At 46.5% G+C, this 9,799-nt stretch overlaps 1 protein-coding gene across 4 annotated transcripts in view; it reads left to right on the forward strand.

Annotated features, from left to right (window-relative positions):
- The window catches only part of SCUBE2 (signal peptide, CUB domain and EGF like domain containing 2), a 72,087-nt gene extending 69,087 nt beyond the window's left edge, over positions 1-3,000 (forward strand). For all 4 annotated transcript variants that reach the window (XM_037050109.1, XM_037050111.1, XM_037050110.1 and 1 more), the window contains 2 exons: positions 1,270-1,349; positions 2,207-3,000. In XM_037050109.1, the coding sequence (XP_036906004.1) occupies positions 1,270-1,349; positions 2,207-2,359 (233 nt within the window). In that variant the 3' untranslated portion in view covers positions 2,360-3,000. The remainder of the gene's footprint in view (positions 1-1,269; positions 1,350-2,206) is intronic.
- Positions 3,001-9,799: the final 6,799 nt, after the last annotated feature.

Below are 9,799 nucleotides of genomic sequence, written 5' to 3' on the forward strand. Positions count from 1 at the left end.
TTGGTCCTGTTGCACATGATGTGCATATAAAGAGGCAGTTTTTCTTCAGCCTGGAACTTGAAAAGGATTGTGTTTTGCGTGTGCTTGATTTGAACTGTGACTGTAGGGAAGAGACCAGACTTTGAAGGGGGGTTTGCATTTGGAGAAGGCTGACGTGGTGTGCCCTGCATTTAATGTGGGTGTCAGGGCCCAGAGTTATCGGGCCCAGAGAAAATGCCCAGAGAAAATGAGCATGGCTTTCTTCCCAAGGAACACAGCTTCCTTCCCTCTCCAACCAGCCAAATCCTCCCCACCCCCAACCCCGCCTCCCACCTCCCATAAAAGGGAGAGAAGAGTCTTGCTAGATAGGTAAGAGGCTTGATTCTTCACATAATACAAGGACAGGAGGGAAGGGAGAAGGGAGGAACAGAGAGAGGGGGAGAAGAGCTGTGAGCCTGGGCGGGCTCATCAGGGAGTGAGTAAAGACGGAGAAGACAGGACAGCCACGCGCTGAGCCTCCGCCAGAGAAACCAGTGGGGTAGGAGGAAAACCAAAGAGCTTGGTGTCCTGGAAGCTGAGTGAAGGAGTGGATCACGAGGAGGGGTAACTAGCCAGGTCGCGTGCTACTGATGCATCAGAGAAGATAAGGACTGAGAGTTGATCTGAGAGATGACCTTTGGGGTTTAGCAACATTAAGGTGGTTGGTGATTCTGACAAGTGTTTTGGGAGAAGTGGCGGAGGGCAACGCAGACTGGACTGAGTTTGGGAGAGAAAGAAAGGAGAGGAATCAGAGACAGTGAGCCTTGGCAATTCTTTCGAGGAGTTTTGCTACAAAGGGGAGCAGAGCCGTAGGATGGATGCTGGAAGGAGAAATGAGATGGAGAGAGAGAGATTTTTTTTTAGTTGGAGACATAACAGCATATTTGCATGTTGATGGAAAAGACCAGTAGAAAGAGGAAACTTTAGCATCCAGAGAAGAAAGGGCAGAAGCACTGGAATAATGCCCTTGACTTGGTGAGAGAAGATGGGGCCAGTGACAAAGTGGATGTGCAGGGGGTTTATCTGAGGGAGACAGACGGGATGGATGGGCGTGGATGCTGGTGGGTGAGAGGATGTGGCAGGGCGTCTGTGGGTGTTCCCTTCCTTCCGGTTGCCTCCTCACTGTCAGAGTGGTCATTGATCCGCCAGCAGCTACAGAAGGGGTATTGCTCAGAGCCTTATAAAAAATGAAAGAGTCAGTTGGGAAATAACTAAACCATCCAATGTAATATACGCCCTTTACTCCCACAGAGGATTACCAGGAGCTCATTGAAGACATAGTTCGAGATGGCAGGCTCTATGCATCTGAGAACCATCAGGAAATACTTAAGGTAAGTATGTACTTAAGGGGGACCCACAGAGCTCCCCAAGCACCATTGGGGGAAGGTCTTCCTCTTGTTCTGTATCAGCGCCTTTCAGAGGCTCTGGCCAGGTGGCTCCATTGGTTGGAGCATCGTCCCGTAACTGAAAGATCAAGGGTTCTATTCCCGGTCAGGGCACATACCTAGGGGTTCGATCTCCCAGTTCATAAGCATATGGTAGGCAACCACTTGATGTTTCTCTCTTATATTGATCTGTCTTTCTTGCTCTTCCTTCCTTCCCCTCCCTCTAAAAATCAATAAGCATATCCTCAGGTGAATATTTAAAAAATATTCAGAAGGCTGTCTTTAGTGTTGTTAGGCGAAGTTGTATTTCTTCATTTGGAAATGTGTGGCAGAGGGGCAGTGGGCAGCCTGTCTACTGTAAATACAAGCCAGCTGCAGATTGCGTTTTCATGCTTATTCTCCAAATGGTTGTTTTCATGCTTATTCTCCAAATAATTGGAGCCCTTTGGCTCTTATCCTTCAAGGGTGAAATTCACCAATGTTTAGATACTTATAAGTAATCATCAATAACAATTGCCATATCACTAACCCAATAAATATTCCCCAAAATCCCAACATTGTATCTCATCTAGTTTCGAAAAAGAAAACAGTTTTTTTTACATATAACCTTTTCCTTTATAAAAGTAATGCATGCTTTTTATAGATAATTAGGAAAAATAAAAACTGGAAGAAAGATAAAAATCAGAGGAAACCATATTCACAAGTTGTTTTTCAGCTAATCAGCTTCACACTGGGTCATTATAGTTCCATTGGCAAAATGTTTAGATATTTTGGCCCAGTAATAAAAATTCTGTTCTTTTTAGGACAAGAAGCTGATCAAAGCGCTGTTTGACGTCCTGGCTCACCCCCAGAACTATTTCAAGTACACAGCCCAGGAGTCCCGAGAAATGTTTCCAAGATCCTTCATCCGACTGCTCCGTTCCAAAGTGTCCAGGTTTCTGAGGCCTTACAAATGAGTCTGCCCACATGCCACTCGGACCGTGTGCCGCCTGCAGACCGGTGGGATGCAGCCGTCTGCTTCTGCAGCCGGCCTCGCTGGCTAGCACTGCTGCCTCCAGTAGCAGTGACTGGTTAGAGTTCAACTTTCATAGATAATACAGATATTTTGGTAAATTGAGCTTGGTTTTTCTTTCCCAGCATTGGGGTGTGGACTGAGAATGACTTTGAGTCTCACCTGCGTCTCACTGCAGTGGGCAGATGTCTCATATACATCAAGGGCTGGCTGAGCAGGACCTCAGTCAGCTCAGGTAAGACTCACTTGTCCTTCCTGGTTCTCACTCCTCCTCAAGTGAGCTGTGATGGGAGACAGGCCACAGAAGGGGCTGCCTTGTCTACAGTGTCAGCTTCCTCCAGCCCAGCCCTCCCTATGGAAGCCCTCGGTGCCCAGGTGCAGGCTCGGACCGGGCAGAGGTGGAAAGGAGGGAGGAAGGCAGGGAGAGCCTGTTAGGCACCGTCTGCACACTGATGCCTGGGAGGACTCTGTTTCTCCACAGGCTTCTCCTTCAGCCTGTGTGGCCTGAGTTTGATCCCAGGGGCTTGAATTCTAAGCATTGATCATTAAACAAATACTCAAAGCAGAAAGAATTAGAAATAAAAAGATAGAAACTAACAACTGCCTCAGACAGTAGGGATGTTGACACCTTCCTCATGCTCAGCTTCTGCCCTGTAGCAAACGCACAGTGCGGGTCTTAGCACCAGCTGTGCCTTTACACACCTGTGGGCATAGTGTTAGGGCCTGGGGAGCTCAGGTCGGACATGATCTGCTTGGTGGATGAGAGTCAGCCACTCCCATGAAAAGGGAATGTCATGTACCCTGAGTCAGCACTGTTGAGGCTCCTGTTTTCACAGTGGGCTTCCCGCTGGGGGCATCCGAGGTGCAGGTGGGACACGGTGCAGCCCAGCCGGCTATGCATGCCTTCCTTCCCCACTCTCCAAGGTCAGGGACTGACTCCGCTCCGTGGGCAAGAACAGCACCACCGAGGGTGGTCTCATCGCTTAAAGGGTCACACCACCGCCAGAGGCAGCTGCACAATCCAGCCTCTAGGTTTCTCAGCATCACCTCGTTTCCTGTCAGCACAGCAGGCTCACAGTCATCTTCTCCCACAGGAACCTGAATTTTCAATAGCATTACATTTTAAAAAATTTAAATCCATAGGCAAAACTCTCCTTGCAGTAAATAAAAAAAATATTTTTATGAAACAAGTTTCCGTTTCCCTAATAAATGGGCTGATTATACACAGCCATAGTGTTTCATTATTTCATAAAAAACTAACCATACCTACACTCCTCTATACCAAAGTACTAAAAAATGATTAACAAATATTTTTGGAAGAAAATGAAGACTATTTCATTATTGTTGAACTCACTTTTCACCTCAGCAGTTTTTCAAAACATATGAATAACATTGATCTTTGAAAAATCCTAATCAAACTTTTCTTCTTTATTTGGATGCATCCTAAATACCCATTTCCAAATTCCTCTTCAAAAATTTGAACATCTTTATTTTTTTAAAAGTCATTAAAGAAAGCACTTGGGCCCTGACACGCATGGTTCAGTTAGCCGAGCATCGTCCTGTGAACTGAAAGGTCGCTGGTTCTTTTCCCGGTCAGGGCACATGCCTGGGTTGCGGGCCGGTCCCCTGTTGGGACATGTGAGAGAGGCAACCCATTGATGCTTCTCTCCCTGTCTTTCTCCTTCCCTTTCCTTCTCTGTAAAAATAAATAAATAAAATATTTTAAAAAGAAAGACAGAGAGAAAGCACCTGGAGTTGAGTTTGTAACACCAGAACTTTGCCTACATTTCCGAGTCTAACTGTAGAATGAAAATTCAAATGGAATATAACCTGAGTCAGTGCCCTGAACACCGTGGAGGTGGGGTGAGCTCAACTCGGCCATCCTTGTCCAAGTGCATCAGTAACTGTGCTCGTGGCCGTGCAAATCAGCGTTGCTGGTTTCAGGAGAAGGCTGGGGATGGAAATATGCTGGGGGCTGGGAGGACACCACGTGAACCTGGCCTCTTTGAAGCAGCCCCCAGGAGCAGGCCGTGCGTCAGAGCTGAGTCCCTACACAAGCACGAGCTGCTGAGGCCCTGCGGGAGCTGCCTCTCTCTACTGGGCAGCTGCCTAACTGGTGCTATGGTCCTGTTGTAGGCTGGCTGGCTGGGGCTGCTGTTGCTACCTGCTAAATTAAGTGTTTATTGAACATCTGCTCTGTGCCGGGCACTCTTCTGGGCCCTAGGGATGCACAGTGACAAGACAGACACAGTTCTTTGCCCTACAGAGCTTACATTTTAGAGGGAAGGGACAGACAAACAAATCACCAGCAAAAACTATCAGCTAGTAGTAAGTATTATGTCGAAAATAAAATAAGTTAATGTCACAGATGACTGCATGGCTACTTCAGAATTGTGGCTTATGGATGGCCTCTCTGGGGGAATGGCATTGCAATTGAAAGCTAAATGGTGAGAAGGAACCAGGCTTGGGAAAACCAGGGGGAAGAGGATTCCAGACAGAGGAAAGCCACGTGCAAAGGCTGTCAGTCAGGAACAAGGGTGTGTGTGGATCACAGTCCAGGAGTGAATGGTAAGAGATGAGGCCAGGGAGCACACCGGGGCCAGAGCTTCAGAATCCAGAATGAGGCATTAATTCTACTGCATTGTGAAGCTTTCAGCGGGGTTCATGCAGAGGGATGGTATGTGGGATGATATAATTTATGTTCTTAAAAGATATGTCTGTATGAAGAATAGATTTTAGAAAGTGGGCATGGAGGAAGAGAGCAGTTAACAAGCTATTGCTACCAACCAAGCGGTCTTCCGGTGGGAGACGAGGTTGTCTGGGTTAAGGTGGTGGTAGTGAGGATGAGAAAAGAGGAGGATTCTGGACCCATTTCAGGCGAGAGTCAGCTAAACTTGCTGATGAGGATTGGATGGAAGGGGAAGGAAAAGACAGCAACCAGAGATGACTCCCAGTTGCCTGAGAGAGTGATAGATGGAGGAGGTGGTAGGGGGGAGCAGGACTGGGACATCTGAAAGTTATGAAACCTATCTGTAAATTCTTTCACGCTCCTTTCACAGACAGTTGGGGGTCTTTCCCCCTCCCCCGTGAGTCTGGGCTCTGTGACTACTGCCTGACCAATATTGCATGGCAAAAGTAACATTTTACCAGTTTCTGAGCCCAGGACTTAAGACACTGGCAATTTCTACTTTCTTTCCTTGGGAAGCTCACACTGGGAACTCAGTCACCATGACCTGGGGAGGCCATGGCAGCTTGAGGGGGGAAGAACCATGGCCCACTGCCCATACCCCAGCTGAGCTCCCAGGTGACAGCTGGCAGGACTTGCCGGCCATGTGATGCGCCATCTTGGGAATGGAATCTCCAGCCTCAAGCTGAGCTGTTGCAGTTGATACTTCATGGAGCAATCCCCGTTGAGCCAAAATTACAGACTTGTGAGCAGAATCTATGATTATCATCATTTTAAGTCACTGGGTTTGAGGGTGGCTTCTTTCTTGAGCCATTGGGGAAAAAAGGGAAGATGGATAGTTCAGTGTTGGCCATTCCTAGTATGAGATGCCTATTCTATGTCCAAATGGAAGCTCAAATAGGCAATTGGTTCCCTGGAGCTCCAGAGAAGTCAGAGCCAGAATATGAATTTTAATGTCACAGAATAAAGATACGAAAATGGCTGACACCTGGAAAAGGCATATAGATAAAAGAAGACCAGGGAGCTCTGAATTCCGGGACTCCTTGTGTGGGCACAGCGACCAGGACTTGGAAGAGCTGTGCTCACTAACTAAACAGGAAGAGGTCACAGCTGAGTTTCGCTCTCCCTCCCAGAGAGCTGATTCTGTGGGCGAACTCTGAGTGGGAGTGGGATCCGTGCAAGTCCTTCCTTCCAGCTGTGGATATTGTTCTTGAGCCAGTTCCTGAAGTGCTGCCTCTATGGATGCAACAACATTGCCCTTGAGTTGCCTATGCTAATTAAAGAGTGTTTGCCTTTCCACACTAACAGATGATTTTCTTCACTGTGGAAAATTGCTTCCTCTGACTCATTCTCTGGCTGTTAAGTGTGTTGTCTGCAGGCGCTCACTGTATTTAGGTTTGCAGGTGATTTTTAAATTGTCATGTAACTTGGGAAAGGCGGGCTGATGTACCACACAAAGCACAGACTTGCTTGCCCTTGGGCAGATCTTTGTGGGAAGATGCACCAGGGCTTTTGCCTGCTGTAGGCTCAGGGGCCCATAGCAGGCCCAGCCTCGCTCTCCTCCTCAACCTGGAAGAGATGCCTCTTACCAGAGCTGTCAGCATCTCTGCTTCCTGTCAGCATCTCTACTTCCGTAGCAGAGTGGGTCCTGGGAGCCTTACCCAGTCTACATCACTCTGAGCCTGTATTTGGGATGCACAATGCATTAGGTGAGGCTGGAGTGAAGCCGTTTCTCACCACATCAAGGGAGGCTTGTTAACCACGGCCTTCTTGCTAGGCAAGCTATCCTCCAAATCCAGACCCTGGGTGCAGCCAGTAGAGACCTATCCACAAGAAATGAGAAGCCTTGGTGAGCTTTCCTTTCTGGGACATCTTCTACTATAAGGATTCATAGTACCCTGCTTCTTTCTCCCTTCAGACAGCCCAGGAGACCACCTTCAGGGGCCCAATTGCCCAGCAAGGCTGCTTCTGTGCTTGACAGCCACAAAGACATAACTGCTCAGCAGGGATTACTTTACAAATTATACAGTAGGATTAAAATAAATTTGGGAAATGAAACCACTCTAATTCGCAGGCAAGTTGTTCTAGTTGAATAAACATGATGCAAACTAAATCCACCTACTGTAAACAATGAAATAACTCAGCATTGCTTGGTTTTCAGAGTATGTTGTTGGGGAATGCAGCCACATTCCTTAGTAACTAATAATTCTTCCTTAATATGTTTGTTCACTCACTCATTTATGTACCATATTTATTGAGGGCTTACTAAGTGCTCAGTATTGTAGGAGCTGGTGATACTGTAATGAGCAAAATAAAGTCTCTGCCTTTGTGGTGTTTAGGTTTTAGCAGAGAGAGACAGAAAATAAAAAGTAAACATATAAAATCAAGTGTGGTATCCATTGCAAAGAAAATAAACAAGATTGTAAGGATAGAGGATGAGGAGGTAGTGAGAAGTTGCTATTTTACATAGGGTGAGCTCATCATTAAAGGCATGAATCCAGGCCCCTCCTGGCGATTGGCTCCTCAAACCAAGCCTGGGAGCACTGGCTCTGGAAAGCTCTGCTACCCACTCAGCAAGAACTTGACTGTTCATCAGAGGGCCCCTGCTGATCAAAGATTTCCAAGAGGGGACAGCCATTATGCAATTTCTGAAACAGGCGCCACCTAGTGGTCATAAATGCAATTAACCTGTGTTTCAGTCATCCCAGGGCCTTGGAGCTTGGAATTTAAATGCCCATAGTTCAAGACAAAAATGTTACCAAGGGGGTGTTGGGACCAGGGCTGTGGTTTGCCAACTGACTGCATGCTATTTCATAGAGACCCTGACAGGGCATTTGTTTAGATCTTTTTCTTCCCTCTGCCTGGACTAATGATGAAAGACCAGGTGGGAAGTCATTGAGTTAGGAGGACCTTTCAAACCATCAACAATTGTCTGAATTATGTCCAAACACACACACACACACACACACACACACCTCCCCTCATCCATTCATTTATTCATTCATTCATTGTTATGGTTTAGGCACATGTTAAGTTGAAGACATATATGTGTCTATGCCACATGTAGACACATATACACAAATACATATGTATGTATAATTTGTGTATAATTTGCATACATATACATACACATATGCATGTATAATTTATGTGTAATTTATACATATGTATGTATAATTTATCTTTATATTGCTGAAACAGAAGGAAAAGGAGTTGAAAGAATGAGGGGCAAAATCACCCCAAATCGTAATCTTGTGTGATAGCCCACCACATGCTGTTCTAAGAGCTACCATAGCCCCCTGACTTGGACGGTCCCCTGAGCCAATATTCTAAGCTAGGGCTGAAGGATGGTGTCGAGGCACTGTTTGGAGTTTCCTGTCCTTTCCCTACACAATGCAAGGAGCAGAGGTACAAACCTGCCTCACATTTAAGCTTGGTGCTGGCTTTGTCTTATACACATTTGGTGGTTGAAAATAAATGAACTTTTAATTAATTAAAAGTTGCTGAGCAGGAAATGGAACTGATGCCCTGGGGAGGACAGAGCCCAGCAATGCGTGACTGACGCAGCCACAGCCAGCAGAAAAGTGAGGTGATGAGGAGTAGGAGCTCGGGCTGTTTCCAGATCTTGGCTATTGTAAATAATGCTGCAATGAGCATACCACATGATCTCACTTATATGTGGAATCTAATGAACAAAATAAACTGACAAACAAAATAGAGACAGAGGCATGGATACATGGAACAGACTGACAGATCTCAGAGGGGAGGGAGTTGGAAGACTGGGTGGAAGGAGAAGGGATTAAGCAAAAAAACCCCAAACACACACACACACACACACACACACACACACATACATACAACACAAAGACACATAACAGAGTGGTGATAGCCAGAGGGTGGGCGGGGGTGGGGTAGGTGGAGGTAGGCAAAGTCGGGGAATAGGGATAAAAAGAAACTTTGTTTAGGGAAATGGGAGCACCATGCAGTGTGCAGGTGACGTTTTATTAGTTGTACACTTGAAACCTATATGGTTTTACAAACCAATGTCACTCAATGAATTCAACTAAAAAAAAAGCGTCAGCTCGTCATGACCCTGGTCAGGCCAGCGTGCTCAGCCTCTGCAGCCTGTGGGTAACTTACTGTGTGTGATGAAGAACTGCTGATCATCACACGGTGTCAGTTAAGTTGCCTCTATATAATGCCTGTCCACTGTATCAAACTGTGTACATTGCAGCAATATGGTAACGGTGGCAAAGCAAGAATATGTGCCTGGAACCCGGATGTCAGATCCAGGTGGTTTGGCTTGAGGAAGGCAGCTTTTAGCAGCCACATCAGATACGAAAACTGGAGTTTTGGGTGTTGTGGGTACAAGTATAAGAGGCTTGATAGTCCCGGCTGGTGTGACTCATTGGACTGAGCAATGGCCTGTGAACCAAAGGGTTACCTGTTCAATTCCCAGTTGGGGCACATACCTGGGTGTGGTCCAGGTCCCCAGTAGGGGGCGCGCAAGAAGCAATCACATATTGAGGTTTCTCTCCTCTTTCTCCTTCCCTTCAATTCTGTTTGAAAATAAAAAAATAAAATCTTTAAAAAAAAAGAGGCTTGATAAACCTTCACTTAGGGCTTCCATTGAGGAACCAAAGTGACTCAGGCAGCGTCACTCACCCAATAGCCACCTAGCTTGGATTAGGGAAGAAA

This window comes from Sturnira hondurensis, unplaced genomic scaffold (assembly GCF_014824575.4).
Source record: "Sturnira hondurensis isolate 20B ecotype Veracruz unplaced genomic scaffold, ASM1482457v3 Scaffold0006505, whole genome shotgun sequence".
In the NCBI taxonomy this organism is placed as follows: domain Eukaryota; kingdom Metazoa; phylum Chordata; class Mammalia; order Chiroptera; family Phyllostomidae; genus Sturnira; species Sturnira hondurensis.